This window comes from Martes martes, assembly GCF_963455335.1.
Source record: "Martes martes genome assembly, chromosome: 4".
NCBI classification, from domain to species: domain Eukaryota; kingdom Metazoa; phylum Chordata; class Mammalia; order Carnivora; family Mustelidae; genus Martes; species Martes martes.
In genome coordinates, this window is record NC_137891.1 from 179,127,788 (window position 1) to 179,150,416 (window position 22,629).

At 58.9% G+C, this 22,629-nt stretch overlaps 1 protein-coding gene across 4 annotated transcripts in view; it reads right to left on the reverse strand.

Moving 5' to 3' along the window:
- ARHGEF10L (Rho guanine nucleotide exchange factor 10 like) overlaps positions 1-22,629 on the reverse strand; it is a gene marked incomplete at its 5' end in the record, with an annotated part of 139,073 nt that overhangs the window by 57,499 nt on the left and 58,945 nt on the right. For 2 of the 4 annotated variants that reach the window (XM_080802026.1, XM_080802027.1), the window contains 11 exons: positions 2-16; positions 1,590-1,735; positions 5,784-5,957; positions 6,717-6,809; positions 7,347-7,463; positions 8,475-8,654; positions 9,598-9,675; positions 11,728-11,834; positions 14,323-14,431; positions 17,126-17,242; positions 22,277-22,446. In XM_080802026.1, coding sequence (XP_080658152.1) covers positions 2-16; positions 1,590-1,735; positions 5,784-5,957; positions 6,717-6,809; positions 7,347-7,463; positions 8,475-8,654; positions 9,598-9,675; positions 11,728-11,834; positions 14,323-14,431; positions 17,126-17,242; positions 22,277-22,446 — 1,306 coding nt within the window. Of the gene's footprint in view, position 1; positions 17-1,589; positions 1,736-5,783; positions 5,958-6,716; positions 6,810-7,346; positions 7,464-8,474; positions 8,655-9,597; positions 9,676-11,727; positions 11,835-12,566; positions 12,739-14,322; positions 14,432-17,125; positions 17,243-22,276; positions 22,447-22,629 lie in introns of those variants that run through there. The other 2 variants (XM_080802028.1, XM_080802029.1) reach the window with 2 other exon arrangements.

Below are 22,629 nucleotides of genomic sequence, written 5' to 3' on the forward strand. Positions count from 1 at the left end.
CCTGTTGTTGGCAGGCCTGAGGAAAAAGACAAAATGGAAAGGAAGGTCATTCCTGTTATTGAGTGATTTCTAGAAGGCTGAGACCAGTGGAGGCTAGCCACGGGGCTGGGCCAGGCATGTACATCGGGGACCACAGGAAGGCCTTCTCCCCGAGCTGGCCACTGGCCTCCAGTCACAGCCCTGCTAGGAAGCCTGTATTAATCCAGACAAGGACACTGACGTGCGGACAGGTCACGTGCGTGACTCACACCAAAGTCACCTAAGCTGATCCCTCCCACCCCCTCCCCACAACGTGGGCCGCCAGCCCGCCCTGCCCCGCTCACACCAGGCTAGGCCCTGAGCAGTAGGGGGCAGAGCAGGTGTTCTTCAGAGAGAGTGCCTGAAAAATGACTGCGCTGGAGTCAGGGAGGGAGGGAATGAGTGAGCCTTAAGCACCACCACAGTGAGCGGGGACAGAAGCTTCTTCCCCTGAGTCCCCTACCAGCCCCAGGTCTCCTCCAGACCTGTGAACTGGCAGAAAGGTAGATCCCAGTAAGTCTGATGGATTGACGGACGGATGGGTGGATGGAGGGTGAGTGAGCCTGGGAGTCCCCGGACAGCCCTGCTCTGGGTGCCTGAGCCACAGCCGCAGGGACTGTCCCCAAATCTGCTCCGTGGCCATGCCTGCCCCAGCCAATTCTGGGTGCGGAGCCAACATCAGGGGCTCCAGCCGAGAGGCACAGGTAACGCCCCTTTGGATCGCAGTTACCGTCTTTGTATCGGTATTTCCGCAAGGATTTTTAAAGCTCTGTCAGCTACCGGGAGTGGATTCTCCTCCACTCAAGGGGCCAAGAGCCCCAGCCGGAATGGCCCCAGCCAGAGTGCATCTGGCACAATCCCTTGGGCACAGGCTCAAGCAGGGGACACAAGTGAGTGAATGGTGCCAGGTGGGGACCAAGAAGCTGGCAGGGCATGAGACCCAGCAAGGAGGCCGTGTGACCCAGTGACAGGGCCATGTGGCCCTGGGCAAGGTGGGCCTGGAATGCTGGCTCTTCAAATTTTCAAGAGAAGTCAAAAATGTCTCAGTCTTTGCGTGAACTCCCTGTGTGAGCCCCAGTAAAAGACCTCTGGAGGCCTGATGCAAGCTGGGGGCACAACGGCCCTCACCCCATCCAGCTTCTAGTTCTTTCAGGCACAGCCTGGAAGCCCAGCTCCGGGCATTTCCACCACCTCAGTCTCAGACAGGAGGCCAGGCTCCATGGGGGAGACAGTGCCCGGGGCAGTGGTGGCAAAATCTCTTGAATCCCAGGGTGGTTGAAACCCGGGAAGCTATTCAGTGACCAACAGCAGAGTTCTAGAACAGACCACTCTGCAAGATGGACAGCTGCTGGCCCAAAGGCCAAGGGTGGCCTCGGACAACCACTCCAGATGCTCAGGGGAATAGGGACAGAGCAGGCCAAGAGGGATGGGAGAGGAAGCCGGAATATCTGAAACCCAAACCGAGCCCCTCGCGGGACCCCCTCGCAGAGAGGCCAGTCTAGCAACTGGGACACTACGGGGCGGGGCAGGGGGGGGTCTCTACAGCGGAGCTACGGCCCAGGCCCACTTACTTGAAATTGATGTTGGCACAGACCAGCATGTCGTTGAGCAGGAAGACCCTGCGCTCCTTGGACTTGATCAGCTGCCCGCGGTCACCGTACACGGTCTCTGTCAGCGTCTCACACAGGAGCAGCTGCCGTTGACCCGAGGTCAAGAGCTGCGGGAGGGAGACAGAGCAGAGTGAACACCAGCAACGCGCCCGCTGCCATGCAGACATCACCACGCCCAAGAGGCAGAATCCTCTCGCTGCGCGCAGAAGAGACGGTGGCCGGGAGAGGCGGAGGAGAAGGTGGTGAGTGGGGAGAGGCACCAGGGAGGAGGCCAGAGGACCACACACCGGGGTCTCTGACTGCTGGCCCAAGGCCAGCACCCGTTCTCAGATGCGCCAGCCCCGGACGCCCCTCTCCACAGTGGCCGCCACCAGCGACACAAACTCTGAAGTCGCAGACACCTGCTTGCACCCTGGCTCCCCGCACACCAGCTACACAGCCCTCTGGCAGGTCACTTCGCCTGCCCGCAGCCCAGCTTCCCCAGCTGTCAAGCGGGGCGGGGAGCCACCACTCAGATCACCACAGTAACGCACCACCAGGCCTGGCGACACCATGTTCAGAGCCCGGTGCAAGATGAAAATGCGGCCCTCGTTCAAATGTTATTAAGGATTTTAGGACAGTGACAGCAGCAGAACACGACACCTAGTGTGGGGCCCTGCTGAGCGCCCGCCCTGCACGACGGCACTGGTCCTGTGTTCAACGGCCTGGCTCTGCCCGTGCGTACTCCATTGACGGGGACACTGCTGTCCCAACAGCCGTGCTGTCTGCGATGGTCTTTGCCATGAAGAGGTGTGGCCTCGCTCAGGGAGACCTCGGCCCGGAAGAGGTCCCAGCCCTGCACCCTGAATTGAACAGTCCGCCAGCCTCGCCACATGAGGGGGCCGGCACTGATCTCCCCGTCAATGAGGTGACCCTCAAAGAGGCTAAAAACCTTCAAGCCTCAGGCATCTGAGCAGGCGTTTGCCAATCTCGGACTGGACCCCAAGGAGCCCCTGCCAGCACCGGGACCACCAGCCCACTCAGGGACCTACTGGGAAAACAATTTTTTACTGAGAGGGACTTTTTTTTTTCCAGAGAGGAGAAAAACATTCAGCAAAATTCATTTCCAAAACCCATGACTCTGATGACAAGAGTCATCCTCTTCTCCCTCCTCACCCCTGCTGGGAAAGGGCAGATTACCCTAAGCCTCCCCCCGGGAGAGACGGCCCTGTCATTCTCCCTAGAACCATGTGTCCCAGATTGCTACAAAGGCCTGAACTGCTCACTGCCTGCCGGGCACTGCACTGGGCACTGAGGATCCCACTTCCCGTTTAAACAGCTCCGCAGCCCCTGAGGCCATCCCCATCCCCAGAGGAGGAAGCCAAGATCCCAGAGGTAAAGTGGCTTGCCAAGCAGTGGCACGGGACACAGCCAGGCGTGTGCACTGTCACCAGCACCGGGCGGCCAGTTGGGTGTGACGGGGGTCTGGGAGGCCCCGCGGCCCCTAACACAACAATGACTCAGGGTCCCTTGGGGGGCCTCTCATCACGGCTAAGGGTGGGCTCCCCTCCACCACCCCCTCCACCAGCAAGCTGACGCCAGCTCCTGGAGACAAGGCTGGAACCCTGAAGACAGCAGGCTCCGCTAAAGACTGCCACGTGTGCCATGACCTAAAACCTGGAAGTCCCCTGGGCTGCTGGCAATCATGCCCCTGCCCCGTAGGCAGATAAAAGCGGGGGGGGGGGGGGGAGAAGCCGGATATTGCACAAACACTCCCCTGGAGAGTCCTGAGCAGGCACATTTTGAAACAGCCGGCAGGGTTCTGTTTGGGGCGCACCCGGTTTCAATTCCGCTTTTCCCTGGGTGACAGACGGCAAGAGGAACATCACCGGACTGGTCTCAGAACCGGCCGAGATTGCCCAAGGGGGGCCCTGGCCAGGGGTACACACAGTGTGCAGCCCCATCACAGCCACAACCGCATCCCACATGTCTTGAAAACGCCTCCCATGGGACATGTGGAGAAACTGAGGCCCAGGGCTTCCGGTTCCTTGCCCAACACCAAATAGGTCTTCCTGACCTCCAGCCAGTGACCACAGCCCCTTACTGCCCGGGTCCCTGGGGGGGGGGGGGGGCAGCGCCAAAGAGAATAGTCGGTCTGCCCCGAGCAGGTGCCACAGAGAACCTCCGCCTGCCTGGCTTCCCCCGGCTCCGGCCCCGGTGAAACCCTCTCGGTTACAGTGAAGGGGACCCAGGGAGGGGATAGAAGAGGACACCTCCCAAGTGCAGAGACCCTCAGATACCAGCGCAGCTGCCGGGCTGGCCTGAAGTCTGTTTTTCTAGAGACATTCCGACAGAGAGGTCTGGCATGGGGCTGGTTAGGGAGTCCTGCCTGGAGGCGGGGAGGGATTGGGGACTGAGAGGGCCTGGGCAGCTGCTTCTCAGGTGGCCAGTGGCCTGCAGGAAGGCGGGCTGGCTCTTCCAATGCTTTGAGAAGACCTACCAGTCTAGATCTTATGGGACAGGTTTCCATTTTTTTTAAAATATTTTTATTTATTTATTTGACAGAGAGAGAGATCACAGGTAGGCAGAGAGGCAGGCAGAGAGAGAGGAGGAAGCAGGTTCCCCGCTGAGCAGAGAGCCCGATACGGGGCTCGATCCCAGGACCCTGAGATCATGACCCGAGCCGAAGGCAGAGGCTTTAACACACTGAGCCACCCGGGCGCCCCCAGCTTTCCATTTTTAAGTGATGGCAACGGATTCCATCTTCTTAAAAATAGTGTGCGGGCCTAAAAGCACGTGTACAGCCTGAAGGTAGGCTGAGGAAGAAGACTCTTCACATGCAGGGTCCCTAGGGGCACGGGTGACTCAGTCCGGTAAGCCTTTGCCTTCGGCTCAGGTCATGGTCTCAGGGTCCCGGGATCGAGCCCCACATCGGGCTCCCTGCTCAGCAGGAAGCCTGCTTCTCCCTCTCCCTCTGCCTGCTGCTCCCCCTGCTTATTCCCTCTTTCTCTCTCTCGGACAAATAAATAAATAAAATATTTGGGGGGGGGAATAAAGATGTCAGACTCTCCCGTCCAGGCTTCGCAGGCATGCGGCAGTGATAAAAAATGACAGCATAGGTTAGTGTCACACGCTGTGAAGTGCAGGCCACCTGGACAGGGCTGTTGTCCTCTGCGCAAAGCTTCCTGCACTATCAGAAAGTTCTACCCCGTGTAGCTGAAATCTCACTGGCCTTTGTCACTGGCCTTACTTCTGCTTTTGAGGCCCAGGAGACTCCCAGTTTTTCCCCGAAAGATTTGAACACCTCCCCGTGATGACACCACAAACGTCTCTGCCCCCAAAAACAGTCAGTGTCCCTGCCTCTGTGCCCTGAGATGCGGTTGCCTCACCCTGAGTCATCCCCACCAACCTCTACCCTCCAGCGGGTGAAAATGGGGCAGCCCAGGGTGCAGGGCCTCCCGGGTCTGGGTGCGGCTTCTGGCGCCTCACTTCACGTGCACCAACAGATGACTCGAGGGCACGACGCTTTTCAGTACTGGCTTTGTGTTCTGAAAACACAAGGTTCTATACGGACTCATCTGAAAGCTTTCCAAGTTTTGTTGTTGTTTTTTTTTTACTAGAATGTTCCTGAGTTGCAACCCCAAAACATGGCATGGATTTTTCCTCTTTCTTCTTTACAAATAACGCTAGTAACAACAACAGCCACCTTATCTTAAGGACTCTGTTCGCCTCACAGCAGCCCTGGGGTTTGGCACCACTGAGTTCTCCTCCTTTCAGAGGGAGCAAGTGAGGTTCAGAGAGGTTGGGTGATTCCCCGGAGGCCACACAGTGAGCACCACTGGCAAAATCTGGATTCAAACCCAGATTCTGACCCCAGAGCCTGCTTGTATATGCATGAAGCTAGACGGTCATTTCTGGTGTCTTTCCTGGCAATGACACTGGTGGACAAAACCAGCTTTTATCCTAAAATAACATGGATAATAATGAATGCAGGGGGTGCAGTGTAGACTCTAATCTGGTTAAGGTCCATGGGCTCAGAGAGAAACAAGGACTCCCCTCCCTCAGAGAACACTGCCACCTAGTGGGCGGCCGATGGGAGGAGGCCCTGCCAGAGGTGTTAAAGGCCTCAGAGCAGGTAAAGGCTCTCCGAGCAGATGGGGGGACCCTGGCACTCACCTTGTTGAGGCTGCTGCGGTCACTGACGCTCTTGGTCAGCTGCTGGATCTCTGCCACCTGGTCGGCCAGCCGTTTCTGCTCATTGAGCTTCTCGGCCAGCGTCTCCAGCTCCGTGAGGGCAAGCTGCAGGGACAGCCTGTCCGGGTGGCCCCTGGGGGTGTTCTTCAGCATGTCCTGCCAGGACCCCGAGAGAGCCAGGGCTGAGAACCCCGCCCCAGCAGACCCTCCCCTGGCCGGGGACCCTCCCACCTCCTGCAGAGACTGGGGCTGAAGGTGTCCTGCTTTTGGCCAAGACAGCTGTACCTGACACATAGCAAGGCCTCAAGAAATAGCTAATGAATGAAAGAATAAAATACATATGTGGCTCAATCTCTAATTCATTGATCAGCAGTTCGCTGAGATGAAAGTCCTGCAGCTCCTGCAGCTGGCAGCTCTGAGGACAGAGAGGAAAGTATTGCGGGGGTCCGCGGCCTGGCAGCCCCCCTGCCCAGCTCGGGGGCAGAAGGCTCACCCCAACTAAGGGCCCTCAGCAAGCAGGGGAGGTGTCCCAAGCTCTCAGGGCCCTGTGAGGGAACTAATGCTCTCTCTAGGGGCCTGAAGTGGCCAAAGTCAGCTCACTTACTGAGCATCTCCCCGCTGCCAGGACCCCCGAGGCCCTGGGAGCCCATGTGCCTTCATTCCCTTCCTGCAACTGGGGCTCCCGCCACCACCAGTCACCCAGCCCTCCATGCCGGGGAGGTCGACAATAAGCTGTCTGACATGATCAGTACCACTCCAGGAGCAGAGAAAGAGGGGACTGCGGGCTCGACGTCCTGCCCACCATCCACAGCAGACGGATGGGCTGTGGATGACAGATGAGAAGCCGCTCCCCCAGGAGGCTCGCCCGCCCAGGCCACGCCCTGCAGGTCCCCGGAGGCCAGTCCCAAGCGGTACCTGAAGCAGGAGGATGAACTGTGGGAACCTCTGGATGGGCTTCACCATCAGCCCGTAGAGCGTGACGCGGTCCGAGCTGCACACCTGTCGCCGCTGTTGGGAGAGCAGGTAGACTCATTCACCGACCCCCCTCCGCCCCCCACCCCATCTGCAGGGGGTGCAAGCGTCCAAGAGGGCAGACGCCGCCCATCCTGGGCTCTCCCCACCACCACCCAGGGTCCAGGACCCTGCTCAGCCTTGGGCCTGAGAGAAGAGCCCGGGGGTCCCTGGTTCCGCAGCCAGGGCTCTCTGTCGCCACGGGATCCCCCCACATAGCCCCCCAGTCCTGGGAGGCTGGAGCAGTCAGGCTAAGGCCTCTGGACTAACACCATAACCGGGAGACCGCCCCCCCCTTCCACCTGGCCCAACTCCAGCTTCCCAAGCTGCTGACAGACCCTCTAACTCATTATCACCCTCCTCCTGGGGGGCAAGAGGGACTGATTTTCTTCCCATGGCACTGGGGCTGTCCCAAAGGAAAGAGGGGAGGTACCCAGGCCACAGCAATGATGCGACCCCCAAGGTTGGGTCCCAGTGTGCCCTCTCCCTCCCAAGAAACCCACTGAGAGGCGCCCTGGGCCCCCGCTGGCCCACCTTGAGGAACTCGAGGAAGGCGGGCTTGGTGAGACAGGCCTTCTTGATGATGGACATGGCATTGGTGAAGTTGTTCACGTAGTCACTGTACACATCTAGCACCATGGACTTGGAGAACTGGGACGGAGACGGGGGCAGTGAGGGAGGGTCACCGCGACGTGAGGGAAAGGATGGCGAGCACCCCTGCCCTTGGTACTGGCTACCTGGATGCTCACAACCAGCCTTGAGGTCAGGAAAACCTGTCACCCCACTGAGAGGAGGAAACCAGGCTCCGAGAGATGGAGAGATGCCCGTGGTCCCAGGGAGGAAGAGGTGGTGCCAAGAGACCAAGGACCCTCCCCCGCCCCCAGCAGGGCAGCCCTGAAAGGCGAAGGGAGGAGAAGGGGGGTGGGGACACGCCTGACACCCCTCACCACATGCCCTTCCTCACCACACCCTGGCCCTCCAGCCCTGAGGACGGCACTCCTGCCCCCAGACTCTGTCCACACCGCCCAGGGCATCAGATCTGTTGAGCGCTGGGATTTTCAAAATAACAATTTTTTTTTCTTTTAGAAAAACCCAATGATCTACAACAGATCAAAGTGGAGCTCCCCCGACTTGACCCCCCTCACACTCCATGAATGACTCTGGGGCTCACAAGAGCCCCCCTCAGCTGTGGACCTGAACCCAGAGAGAGCCTGGAGCTGCCCTAGGTGACAAAACCGAGCTAGGACCCAGGCAGGCCTCCCGGAGCGCAGTCCAGTGCGCTCGCCCAATGCCCCGCAGCATCCTCTGGGGGCCAAGGCCACGGTCTGCGCCAGCAGGGCTGACCTTGGGCACCCCACAAGCACTCAGTAGGGAAGCTACAGACCGGCTGGGTGGCTGCCCACTGTGTCTGGCCTCCTGCAGGGGCTGCCACTAGGCAGGGCCAGGACAGCGAGCAGGCTTCACTGGCACCACAGCCTCGGACACCTCCAAGGACCTACTGGAAGGTGACAAGCCCACCCCTTCTGGGACCAGGCAGACCCAGGCCCTGCGACCCCCGGCCCCTGCCGGCTTGGAGAGGTGACCAGGTGGTGGCAGGAAGCCGGCCCGGATGGCACCCAGGTCAGGGCTGCAGTTTGCACCTGAGAGTTTGGGGATACATACCGAAGCCACAAAGAGGTCCCCAATCTTCTCGGTGGCATCCCACTCAGCCACGCGGGAGGACAGGGCTATCTGGAACATGGAGTGGCAGTGCAGGATCTCCTTCACGCGGAAGAACACCGCCTGGCACTTGCGGGCGCTCAGCACCTTCGGCTCCATCTCCATCAGGGGGTTGCGGTAGTCCTGCAAGGCCCGGGCGGTCAGCGCCCCGGAGCCCGCCGTGGCCCCTCCCCCCACCTGCCCCGTGGGCAACCTGGACAAAGCCCCTACAGGACTCGGCAGGCCACAGGCAGACCTTCCTCACTCCTCGTCCTTCTGGAAGGATCTCCATGGATGTAACATGTCTAGCCCCTCTTTGTCTGCCCACAACCCACACCTACCCCTGGACTTGGGTGTGAAGCGGGGGTGGGAGGAAGACGCCCACACGGAGCCCCATGGAGGCAAGGCCCTGAGGCCCCAGCTGGCCCTATCCAGCTCTGCCTATGACTGAGCCAGTCCCCCAAATGGAGAGGTGGCAGTGATGTCCCAGCTCGCTCCCGTGGCCCCTAGACCCAGAGCCACCCCCCAACCCGCTGATCAGGAACACGGTGATATTTCCACATCTCCCTGCCTGACGCCTGGCTCCCCTTCTGTGGATGTGAACTCAGGAGGGGAGGAGAAGGGTGTGACGAACACCCCCAACCCCAGAAATGGCCTCCCTATTGGCCTCTCCCAAGGCCACAGCATCCCAGAGGGTTCAGCACGTCAGGAGTGCCCACCCCAGACCAGGTTGGCACCAGAGTTGACACAGTGACAGCAGGCATCCTGACAGCCAGAGAGAGGGTACACCTGCTCCAGTCTCGGGGTGGCCCCAGGAGGCTGGGAGACACACCCTGCCTGGGGCTCCTAGAGGGGCAAGGAAGGCACGGCACCCTCCGCCCTACAGGACACGCCTCCCTTCACAGACCCCCAACTTTGTATCCAAAATGCAGAACCCCTGTGAACACTGAGGTGTCAGGAATTTCTGCTGTCCCCACAAAAGTGGTGTTCTGTGGCCCCTTCCCCTTAAAACTGTCCCCAACATTCATCACAAAGTGTCCCTCTGGGGTCCTCCCTGCTGTCTCCCCAGAGGCCCCTGGAGTCGTACCTGGAGCACCCGCTTCAAAGACTCCACGTAGCTGCCTTCGCTCTGCACGATGGAGCCCAGGATGTGCCTCCGGACCACCTGCTCGGCCAGACAACGTGGTCAGCGCCTGCACCTGCCGCCCCACGGGCTGAGCGAGGACAGCGCCGGGCCCGGCGTGCCGGGAAGAGGAGCCTCAGTGCCAGAGCCCACCCCGGGGAGCACTGTGAGCTGCGGGTGTCCATTTCCCTGCAGAGCCCAGACTGCAGGTGGGGGTGCGGGTGCTGCGGCCCAAGCGCCCCGCCACACCTCTGCCCGCAGACATCCAGGTGTAGGGAATCACCACCTCCCCTGCACGGGGTCAGGCGGGCCCCTCCCCGGGCAACTCGAGTAGGAGATTCTTAGATGGAAGAGAGATCTCAGCTCCCACGCCTTGCAGGCCCCACCCCCCACCAATCCATCTCCCACAGGCAGGCCACAGGGTGCCCTCGCACCCCCCCCCAAGGGGGCTCCACTGCAGGCCGAACATCCCGCCCCCTCCTTCTGGCCCCTTCTCTCCTCAGCCCAAGTCCACACACACTCGGGCGCAGCCTGACCAGCCCCAGTCCAACAGACCTCCCCTGGTCAGCAGCACCGAGCCGGCAGGGGCGGCGGCACACTCGGCTGTCTTTGAAACTACTGTCCCCCAGCCACCAGCCCTGATAGTCTGATGGAGGCAGTACGGGGCACCACCCGGGTCCTGAAGTTTTTAGAGCTTCCCGGGTGACCCAACTGTGCCCCAAAGCCAGGCCAGAGCTCATGGAAGGTGTCGTGGACAGGTGTCTGAAGCGGGAGCCCGGCCACCTTGGTCCGTGGCTGGGAGGGGGACCAACCCTCGTAGTGCCCCAACAGCCATCCTGAGCAGCGATCCAGGTCCCCAACGCCGCCATCTCCCCTGCTCCTCTGGGACACCTCCACTCTGCCTCTGGCACACCCTTCTCAACAAGTCCCACAGGCCCCGGGCCCGACCACGGCCCACACAACCCCATGGCTGGATGCATTGTCTACGATTCCCAGGGGCCCGAGCTAGTCCCAGAGCCGAGTTCCCGACCTCAGCACCCTGACACCTGGGGCCAGGTGATTCTCAGTTGCGGGGCCTGGCCAATGTGCTGTAGGACACTGAGCCGCATCCCTGGCCCCTACCCGCTAGGTTCCAAGGACACCTCCAGCTGGGACAACCATAAATGTCACCAAATGTGGCCAACTGCCCTGGGGGGTAAAATCGCCTCGGCTGAGAGCCAGTGGTGAGGAGTAATGAACATTGCTTGAGCAGGACCCAGGAGTCTCCTGAGGAGAGAGGCCCGGCCAGCGCCAGGGAGAGGAGCCCAGGATCGTGAGTCCGGCTCCGAATGCTCTGACAGGGGCTTGCTGCCCGGTGGCGAGCATCACCACCTCAGGGCCCGAGGCAGGGGTAACAGACATGAAGGAAGCAGGCAGACGGACTCCTGAGACACGAGGTGTGGCCGCAGGTCATCTCCCTGGTTTTCTAAAGAGGCCAAACATCAGGATTTTCTGCCAGCCCCAAGGGGGGCAAACCCCTTCTTGGCACTTGCTGCCCCGACACGACTTGCTCAGCGTCCCCACACCCAGAGAAGGCTGGGGGTCTCTCCCCGTTTCATAGCTGGGACAGCCAACGTGACAACGTGCCCCTGACTGAGACCTAGAGCAAGGTCACCCGGTCTCGGTCCCAGGGTGACACTGAGGGGGAAGGGAGGCATCGCCCAAGGCCCCCAGTGCCTGGGAGAAGCCCATGGACAGAGGGCAGGCTGGCCCCTCCACGTCCCCCTGAGCTGGATGAGCTTAATGCCCCTCAACTCTCCCATCACGGCAGCCCCTTCCTGCGAACAACACCTCCATGTGAAGCGGTTAAGCGAGAATGCTCTGGTCCCCCAGGCCTGGGAAGCAAGCACTCCAAAGGCTTGGGGGCCCACCGCCCTGGGACAACGGCATGGCACCTGCGGGGTCCAGTCTGGAAGGCTGTGTAGCTGGTGAGACAAGAAGCTAAGGCTCCACCAGGAGCCCCCGCTCGACACCTTCCCTTCAAGACCCAGCCTCACGGGGCCCCTGACCACCCCTCCCCCTGAAGGCCCCCACCAACCAGCTCTGCACACAGACCTGCTGAGGGCTCAGGCCATCGGGCATGGGGCCCAGCTCCGGGGCTGGGGGCTTGATGTCCGTAACGCTGACCTCCAGGAGCCCCATGTCTTCCTCTTCTGAGTCACCTGGAAAGTCAGACGGGCTGGTGACACAGGAGAAGCGAGGATACTGTAATCTGCTCAGCCCCCAGGAGTTGGGCACCACCCTGGGCCGGGGTCCCGGGGCCACAGAGGGTCACTCACTGCTGTCCTCGGCTAGATTTGTCCGGCCAGAAATAAAGGGGAGCGAGCAGGGCAGCACAAAGTGGCATGCCTCGGGGCTCCAGCTCTCAGCAAGGACTCTACCAGAAGTCACTGTCCCGGCTCAGACCCGCCCGCCTCTGGCCCGGTGAAAGCCAGGCGGCCCACGTCTCCATCACTAGGCACTAAAAATAGTTTTCTTCTGGATGCCCAAAAGGGGGAAGAAAGTAAGCCCCAAGAAGAACGGGGCTATTTAGCTGTGTTTTCATCTTTTCATAAAAAGGAAAAAAAAAAAGCAGATAGACCAAAAGGGAAAAAGTTCAAGGGGACAGTGCAGACACGAGTAGGGGCAGCTGTCGGACAGAGGGCAGGAGACAGACAGAGCCTCGGGCAGAGAGAAAGAGGGAGGTCAGGCAGAGTGCAGGGATCTGGCCTTGGAAGGCTCTGTCCCCACAAGAGAGATGCGGGCTCAGGGAGACAGGACCCTAGCTGCTCTGGGCCTGAAACCCAGTGGTGGCAGCCGTGGGCAGTGGGGCGCAGCGGGGAAGCTTGGAAGGAGGAGGTGGCAATGACCCTTGAGCCGGAGCCGGGAGCAGGGACACCCAGGCAGGCTCTTACCTGAACAGGAGACAGAAGAGGAGGAGGAGGAGGGACAGCGGACCACAGTGTGGGGGTGGGGGTGGTGAAGGCCCTCCTGCCTGGCCCACATGGTACCCCGGGCATCACTCCGCACCCACCCCAGCCGCCGGCCCCGTGGCTTCCTCTTCCCCCACGAGCCACTGGGTAACATTCTTGGCCAGCGATCCGAGCCCTGCCGCGGCTATTAATAACGCCGCTGGTGGGAGGGTCACTTTAGGCAAGGCTCTTGGCTGGCGGGCGGGGTGGGGAGGGCTTAGGGAGAGCCTGCTGGCAGCCTGGCCGGTCTGGGGGTGGGGAGGGTGACCAGGACCAGCTCCCAGCCGACAAGCCTGTCCACCCTGTCCCTCCTCCAGGCCACTCCACCAAGCCTGGAAGGGCTCCTCGTCAGGAGCCAGTGGCTTCCCCAAAGGTTCAGTGCTGGAGCAAGTGCGTGCAGTGGTGGGGTTGAACCCATTTCACAGATGAGGAACCGGCCTGCCTTAAGAATGATGCAAGGTCGTGAAGCCAGGAGGCTGTGGAGCCGGAATCTGAACCCACACCGGCGAGACATCACCCTAGCCCCAAACACCTCCACTCAGTGACTACCCTCCAAGAATGACATGTGCCACAGTGGAGCCAGGAGCTCTGTCCACACACTGCCTCGGTCATTCTCACCATGGCCCCTGAGACAGATGCCACAGGGGCCCCACTGCATGGATGAGAAAATGAAGGCACAGAGAAGGGAAAGCACGTAACTTTTCAAGAGGGCACAGAGTCTCAGAGTTCTCCCTGGCTTGAATATCTGTGCTGACCTGGCTCCAGTCTCTCAAGCCCCACCCCTTACTCCAGCCACATGGAACCCCGGCCATCCTCTCCACGCCTGTGTGTCCCCAGGTGAGTCACTGAACCTCTCTGTGCCTGTTTGCTCATCTCCACATGGGAACAGGGCAGTCCTGTGGACTGTCTGGTGTCTGCAAGGATTAAGCAAGGAACTGTAAGGATCATAAGAGGGTGCCCAGACACAGTAAATACTTGATAAATGTTGACCCTCATGAAAATCGTTTCTTGAACGTCTCCTACTGCCCAGCTCCAGGGCCTTTGCACACACTGACACCTCCGCTCAGAGCACCAGTTTCCTGCCCCACTTCCCGCCACCTAACTGACCTGGGTCTTGTCCCCCTCCTGCTCCCAGCCCATCCCTGACCACTCATTTGCATTGAGCTCCTCCATGCTCCTGTCCCTCCCTCCCCCTCCCCTCCATTCCCCCCTCCCCGGCTCCCCATGGCTGCTTGTCAGCCTCTGTGGTCACTTCCTGTTTATATGAACCGGGAACTCCCAGAGGAAATGCTGCTTCGTTCATCTTGGTGGCCCTATACCCAGCACGGGGTGCAGCACTTCGGGGGTATTCAATAAATATTGGCTGGTGGACAGATGGGCGATGGACAAAGGAAAGAGCGGGAACGTTCAAAGATGAAGTCAGGTGAGCTGAACAGCGTGGGAGGCAGGAGGCCAAGACTGCCAGGACAGAGACCAAGGGCAGGGACGCTGAAGGGAGAGGCCCCACCTCCCCCAAAAAAGAGGTGGGTCGTACCTGCCAGAGGGTGGGAAACTGACTGGGACCTGCCAAGATATTTGGGGGTCAGTCCCCATCCCCTACCACCAGAGGATGCCAGACCCCAGGTGGCTTCGCCCACCTGCCCCTGCTGTCACAGAGCTGAGCCCCAGCCTCCTGCCAGCCAGGCCCACGGTGCCTCACCAAGAACGTCTTTCCTGTGCAGAAAGGATACTTTGCGCATGACAGCGATCCTCGTCTTCTCCAGCCCGTCCTTGGTCCCGCTCTTGGCAGCCTTCATGAGCTGGGTCATCTGAGCAAAGGCAGAGGGGCTCATCAGAGAAGCTGAGGGACGCCCCAGGATGCCTGCCACCAAGGGCCACCAGCCCCACCCTGGCCTCCCAGCCGGAGCAGCACACATCAAGACCCTGGGGCCCATTCAGTTCCAGGGAGGTGGCAGCAGAAGCCCAGAGGGACAGCCAAGCGGTGGCACCTGAGACATCCCGGGGCAAGGTGAGAAGGGGCCTTCGTTCTCTGGGGCTCACCCTGGAGGAACCCTCTTAATCGGCAAAAAGAGGTCTTAACCCGATTGTCTCCCTTTGGGGAAAGACTTGAGGCCTGGAGTACCAGGCCTGGGTTCAGATCCCAGCTGTACCTCTCGGGACAAGTCACTTAACCTCACTGAGCCTCAGTTTCCCTACTGAGATGTGCAGGGTCTATGAGGAGTAACAGACGGGGTCCAGGGAAGCATGCTGAACAGTAAAACGACCATGCCCACGGTTACTTCAGGGGCCGTGAGTGCACACCCCCATCCCATCTGCCAAACCCAAGTGAGGACCCCCCCGTGCCCCCCAAACAGCCAAGTTTCTTACTGAGCCGAGGCCCAGGAAAGTGGGGGAAGGCTGAAGTGGCCTCAGATCGGAGCACAGCTTCCCCGTGCAGGCAGGGACCCGCGGACACCATGCCGCAAGCTGAGCAGAACGGGAAGCAGACCCGGGAGGGGGAAGCCGCGCCCTGAGCGCTGGGGGAGCCCGGGGCCTGCACACAGAGCTGCTGTCCCCTAAGTCATTCTTGTACCCCTCAGCCCCCAGCCCCAGCATCTTCCCCGACAGAACGCCCTCTGAAAGAACTTCTATAATGATGGAAATGCCCACTGGGGGTCCACCAGCCACAAGTAACTCTTGGTACAGCTGAGGACCCAAAGTCTGGATGATATTTCACTGTAATTTATTTAAATGTAAACAGCCATGTGACTGTCCTAACCAGCAGGGTGGTCTCTCTCCTCTCTGAGGCTCTCTGCTGAAGGCAGGGAGCACACCTCCGGGGTCTCGGGTCTTCGCTCTCCCTATCACCTTCCTCCAAACAAGCCCCTGGTCCTGGCTCCCCGGCTCCCCGTACTCCTTGGCTCTCTGGCTTGCAAAAAGCACAGGGTGGTGGCTTTTCAGGAACAATACTGACTTTCCGGAAACGACCAGCAGGGGGAAGAGGAGGTCCCCCGGGGACTCCCTGCATCTCAATGGCACAATTCTTCAGCAGTGATTCTTGGCCTCTTGGGGTGGGGTCAGGGGGTCATAACCCCCTTCATAATCTAAGGAGAAGGACAAAAAACCGACCCCAGAAACTGCACAAAGATGCTCACCCTCCTCTGGGGGAGCGGTGGGAGGGGTCACAACCCCCAGATTAGAAACCTCTGCTCTGAGCCCACTTCCTTCCTGGCAGAAAGCCGAGGCAGGAAGCTGTCCTACAAACTCCCAAAGCGGTCTTCTCTTGGCATTTTCCTGGGCAAAAAAGAGCAACAAGTGAACACCCCCGAAGGTGTCCCCAAGTCAGCCTGCTGCCTCCACCCACCTTCACAGTGCAGGGGCTGGGCGGGGGGTCCGAGTCCAGGGTCACAGTCAGGGCGGGAACCCCAGTGGTGGACTCTGCCCTTCATGAGCTCCCGGCTCTTCTCTGGGCCTTGGCCTTCTGAGAAGGGAAGCCGCCCCATTCAGGTCACAGGCCCCCCGTGGCACGTCTATACAAGGACCCTGCAAACTACAGTGTCTGTCCCCTCCTCCCGGGAGGTCTCAGGTTCGGTTGGAACCAGCAGCGGCCCAGGATGGATACCACTCAGCTGCGGTACGCGCAGACCCAGGTTTGAATCCCAGCTCCGCCGCTGCCCAGCGCGGTGACTACCAGCCCGCTGATTCACTCACCGGCCTCACTGATGCCAAATGACAGCAGAGAGAGAGAGCTGCCTCCCCGGGTGCCCTGGGGACAAAACCAACAGGTGCACAGATAACAGGGACTTTGACCCTCTAAGGCAGCATGGAGTACCTCACAGATCTGAGCTCACCTAATCCTTCCTTCCATTCAGCCTGGGGGCTGGTACTGTCAATTCCCCCATTTCACAGGTGAGGAAACCAAGGCTCAGAGAGGTCAAGAGGCCTGCCCAGGATCACACAGAGAGGAAGTGGTGGGACTGGGATCCAAAGCCAGGCCTGTAGGCCTCCAAAGCCCATAGCACATAGTAGGTGCTCGATTAAGGGAAGTCCCTGCTGTCGATGTCACCATGATCCAGAAGTCTGAGTCCCATTTGAGAAGAAGGTGCTGTGATTTCTCCTACAGGCTTCCTTAGCCTGGATCTCTGTGAGCGGCTCAGAGGGGCAGGAATGTCCAGCGTCCCTCACTCACGCTCACACCCTCACCCACCGCCAGAGTTCTCAAATCTGCAGGTGCCTGGGCCTTAGGCCAGACCTCCGGAATCAGCCTCTCTGGGGACGGAGCTCAGGAGTCGGCTCCCCAGTGATGCAGAGGGTCCGAGAGCGTGCAGACCCCACCCCCCAGGAATGCTGGCAGACCACTAAGCTTTTGCTCAGAGAGAGAGAGGCAAGCACGTGGAAAGGAGTGCGCCAGTCCCAGCATGGACATGAGATGCGGCCAGGCTCCCGTGTCAGGCGGGCGCCAGGGGCTCAGGCCCCCCTCTGCAGGGCCCCGGCCAGGACGCGGGGGGACAGACGGACAATACCTTACAGTCGCACTTGTGCTTCAGCGCCTGCATGTCTCTCCCCCCAGCTCTTAGAGCCAAGATGTCTCTCTTAGTCCTGGCGCATCTCTCCTTTAGCCTAGTCAGGTCTGGAGAAAGCTGGAGCCCCCAAGCAGCCAGGCAGAAGGAGAGCAGGTGCGAGGAGCAGGCGGGGCAGGAGGAGACAAACAGGACAACAGAGGAGAAAGGAGACCAGGTGAGGTGGGATGTGGGGCGTGGGGAGGGCTCCCGCCAGGCATCAGCTCCAGCCGGGTCCCACCCCAACACATAGGCAGTGGGGGCGGTATCCTGGCTGCTGGGAGGACCAGAGGAAGGGACCGGCCAGGTCCCCCTCAGGGAAGGGGAACAGCGCTTGGAAGATAAGGACTGTGTCTCAGGCATCCCCTCATCCCAGGGGCCAGCGTGGGGCTGATGACACAGGAGGCTCTCGGCAAGTCTGTGAGATGGATGGGTGGTGGGATGGGTGGGTGGGCAAATGCATAGGAAAACGGTCAATGTATAGCGGGATGGTTGGACAGACAAATGGACGACAGACAGAGGATGGGTGGATAGATGAATGATGGATGCCTGGACGGACAGATAAATGGATGGGTGAGCAAATGCATAAACGTAGTTGGATGACCGCAGAACTGGGTAAGTGGACGGGCAGGTGAACAGTAAGATAAATGAATAAAGACACAGCGGGATTGGTGGGTGGATGGAAGCAATGCTGTGCCGGTAAATATTTAACACGTGCTTCTCCAGGAGAAAGGGCCCTGCTTTGTAGCATTTCCATGGTGTGAATGATCTTACCGTGCCGCATTTCACACTACCGGTGTGACGTCACTGAATGTGGACTTGGAAAGAGAGTGTACAATTGGTTCCTAGATCTTGTGAGTGAGGAAGAGCCAGCTCTGGCACATCACTGGAGGAAGGAACGGGTTAACAGAGAGAGGAAGGGAGGGATAGAGGGAGCGCAGGTAGGCAGTTGGATGGAAGATGGGTAGCTGACTAGCTTACATACTATCTGGGAAGATGGATGGGTGGAGAGACAAACAGATAGACATTCAAATGCCTGAATTGTGTGAGCAATAGTGATATTTGGTAAAGCATACAGAAAACCAGGACAGTACTAATTCCAGGGTAGACAAGTAAAGGGACCAAGTGCATGAACTCTGGAGGCAGGCAGGTCTACATTCAAATCACCACCCCCTAGCTCACTAGCTGGGAAAGTATCTTTACTTCTTTAAAGTATCTTGACATTCCTCACTGGTCAAGTGGCCAGGATAGTAACTACTTCACAGAGTTACTGAAAAGATTAAATGGGTAATACATGTAGAGCCCAGAACTTAGTAAGTGCTCAAAACATGGAAACTGTTACTACACCACCTTACAAATTCTAAGTCCTCGATATGTGCTGAATGGATGGATAGTTGGTCAGACGGATGGATGGATGGATGGATGGATGGATACTTGGATGGATGGATGGATGGATGGATAGATGGGTGGATGGACGGATACTTGGATGGATGGATAGATGGATGGATGGATGGATGGATGGATAGACGAGTAGATGGATGGACAGATACTTGGATGGATGGATGGATGGATGGATGGATGGATGGATGGATGGATAGACGGGTGGATGGATGGATGGATGGATGGATGGATACTTGGATGGATGGATGGATGGATGGATGGATGGATGATGGATAGATGGATGGACAGATACTTGGATGGATGGATGGACGCATGGATAGTTGGGTGGATGGGTGGATGGACAGATGGATAGATACCTGGATGGATGGATGGATGGATGGATGGATGGATGGATGGATGGATACTTGGATGGATAGGTGGGTGGATGGATGGATGGATGGATACTTGGTTGGATGGATAGATGGGCGGGTGGACAAATGGGAATAGATACTTGGATGGATGGATGGATGGATGGATAGATGGACAGATGGATGGATTAGTGGTTGCATGCATGCATGGACAGAAGGATGCTGTATTTCCTTTCAAATCAGATGTGATATTGAGTTACAGCTCTACCACTTACTGGCTGGGTGACCCTAATCATATCGCTTTGCCTCTAAGCTTCTGTCTTGACTTCTCTGATCAATAAAATGAGACTTTTAATGCAAATAATGCCAACCACTTTAGGGTATTAGGAAAATCATATGAACTGCTTTGTAAACATACCATGCAAAGCAATTGCTCATTACGAGTAATGCAAAGAAACAGCAGAACAGGAGTCCTTCTGAGAGTTACTCAGACTCCCCAAAGCTGTGAGAGTTGGGGTTTATACTGAGTCCTGTTTCATCTGTAAATTGACACAATAAAATCATAAAGGGCCTGGCTTTGCACTGCCCCTCTGCCTCTCTCCAGATTAGAAGAACCAGGATCAGAGGTCAATGGCAGACTGGCCAGATCCGAGCAGAGGAGTGAGCAAGGCTGAGGTCAGAGCTGGCGTTTCTGCCCAGTGCCCTGGCCAGCTGGATCACTGGTAACCTCAATTATGAAGAGGTCATGGTCAGAAAAAGGAAAAGTCCAATGCAGCCTGTTTTACAATTGGGGGAAAAAGTCCCACTGACCATGGTTTGCAACCAGCAGGTACTTATTAACATAACAGGATCGGGCCCCTGCTTCCATCTAGGTCAGGGGCTTCCAAGGAGGGCCTTCTGCAGACCCCTCGGTCACTTTCTTTGGCAAAAATCCACCTGCTGAGGGCTGCCCTTCCAAGACCCCTGAAGGAGGGGCTACACTAGCTCTCCTGCAGCTGGACGGGGAGCCAGGCCCCCCGTCAGACTCCAAGGACAGGGTCAAATGCCACCAGATCTCTGCTGCCCGATGCCCCACAGTACACACAAGACACAGCCAAGCAATGGCGGCCCCAAACCATGCAGCCAGTGCAGGGCCAGGCATGGGAGCAGGGCCAGCAGCTCAGGAGGGCAGAGCACAGCGAAGAAGGCTCAGCGGGGTGTTCAGGGCAGAGGTGGGCGCCAGAGGAAAGCTCCCCCCCCCCGCTGCCACAGCCCCCCTGTCTTGCTGGAAGACTGTTGTTCAGGGAACAGACAGGCCTTGGCCCATGGCCAGAGCACATGTCCTCATGGTTAGAAATTCAAGAACCCTGCTGCAAGGTTTGCCTGCCGAGGAAGGGTCCAAAGAAGCCCCTCGCTGGAGGGTCCAAAGGATAAGAGGTAATGGGCAACCCCCCAGAGACTCCTCCCCTGGGGTCCAGCCACGGTGAGGGCCAGCCCCCGCATTTCTCTCCCTGGCCCCTCGCATCCCCTGGGAAAAAGAGCGCTGGCTCAAAGCAGATAGGTGGGCCGACCTGAACCCTAAACCAGAGTTCCTGGGGGTGAGGCCCTGGGGTCTGTGATTTTAATCAGCATCCCTCGTGATCCTGATGCCTATGCCAGTCTGAGGACCAGCCCTGGGGAGCCCAAATTCAGCATCCGCCTGCCTCCTGCCCTCTGAGAGATGTCTATGGTTCCCTCCGGGTCCCGAGCAAGAGGGCAAGGGGTTGGCAAAGCAGCCGCCGGGGACTAGGAGGGACTGCCAGAGGCTGAGAATGAGGGTCAGTCTGGCCTCGAGCACTTCCCGCTCACAGTATCCCAAACGAAGCCGTGGGGCATGAGTCCTGCCCTCATCTTGGGGGGCGCCCGGGGACTATGCTGGCTTCATACCCAGGACCCTTTCTCCCCTAAAGCAGGGCACGTTGTCCCTTCCCAGGACAGAAGAGGAACAGGATTCTTCCCAGGCTTTCTCCTGGGCCATTAGTCCAGCCTGGGACACCTTTCCCAGCCCCCCGGCTTCTGTGCCAGAGAAGACCCCTCTGACTAGCCCTATCAGCCTGTGTCCCGCATGCGGCTCTAGATACTTGGGCTCGTGTTTGCAGAAAGGCATTCTTGGCCTCATTTTTGACAAATGGCTTCATATTTGGTGTCTCCTCCTAGACTATAACGGTTGGCCAATCGGGTTGGGCCTTCCTGTCCCCATGCAGCCCTGCCTGCACCCTCAGAAATGACTGGATGCCCAGTAGCTATCACAGATGCTTAACTTTATCCTAGCAAGATGTCAAGGCCACTTTCGGTGGCCCAGCCGATGGAGGCCCAGCCACAGACTGGGCTCAAAAGAGACAGGCTCAACTCCCAGGCTTCTCGGGAACTTGGGAAGCCCTTCCCAGGCGGAGGAAGGTCTATCCGAAGACTCGAAGTGCAGATGCTGCCCTGGCCAGCATCCCCCCTCCAGAGGGGATCCCCAAACTCAAAAAGGGACAGGAGGCACTAGGCAGGACTCGGGAGGTACCTGTAACCCAGCCTCGTCCTGGGGCCCCTGCCTTCTCCGTGCACCACCTTTGGGTGTCTACCTGTCTGTGTCTTTTCAGAAGGAGGCTGATGGGACCCAGTCACCTCTGGTGGGGCTGGGCCTGCCTGTAAGAAGCTATTCCCATGAAACCCCACATCGCTAGAATCTGCTTTCTGGTGGCTTCTATAGAACAAACAGGAGGAACAGGCCGTCTCGGGAGGAAGGAGACAATGCATCCTCTTCTTGGCTTCCATGGCTCGGAAACCAGCCGAATGACCCCTGCTCTGGGCAGAAACAAATGCATGGATGGCATTTTAAAAGACCCTGGAAAGAGGCCTTCTGGGCAACTGTGTCCTAACCACAGCCTGCCCCTTGCCCCTTGCCCTTTGCTCACTTCCCCACGGCAGAGGACTGTATGGGTCTAGGACTGGTCTCAGAATGCGTCCTGGAGGGCAGGGAGACCTAGCTGACCTGATCTAAGAGCCAACTCTCATCAGCCGGCTGGGCTGCCTGAAGCCTGTCCTGAGGAGGCCCCTCCGGCCAGATCTGAGCCCATGAGCATCATGGTCCCTTGCCGGGTCTGCCATGGGAATGGGGTGGGGGAGGGAGACCTGAGCCAGGGATTAACCTCGCCCACTCCAGGCTGCGGGCTCTCCATGGTCAAACAGCAATGCCGGTGGAACATTTTCTATTTGGGGGACACCTGGGCCATCTCCTCGCTCACTGTACATTTCCAGGGTCACTGGTTGGATACGAGTCTGAGGTCTGACCCTTACCACCCTCCTTAGCCACCAGGGGTCACAGCGCCCTGGCTGGGATGACAGTCGCCCACCCCCTTACCTTGGGCTGGAAGGACACCCGGTGCTTGGCAGGCTCTGCCTCTGGCTTGGTCTCCTCCCCCGAGTCTTCACTGTAGCTCTCGAACTCACTGGAGCTCCAGCCTAGGTCCTCTGCCTCCCTGGGCCCTCCATCCCGGTGCACATCCTCATAGAGCAGGTTCCTCTCCACCCCTGCAGTCCAAGGGACAGGGCAGTGAGCAGAGGCCCGCATGCCAAGCCCACCAGACCCAGTTTCTGACCCAGGAAGGCAGGTGGGGGATGGGTGGTGGTCACGGTACAGCCCTGAGGCTCCACCTCGTCTCCCCCATCCATAAAACAGAGGCGATGAGCACCCAGCATCCACCTGGTAAGGGA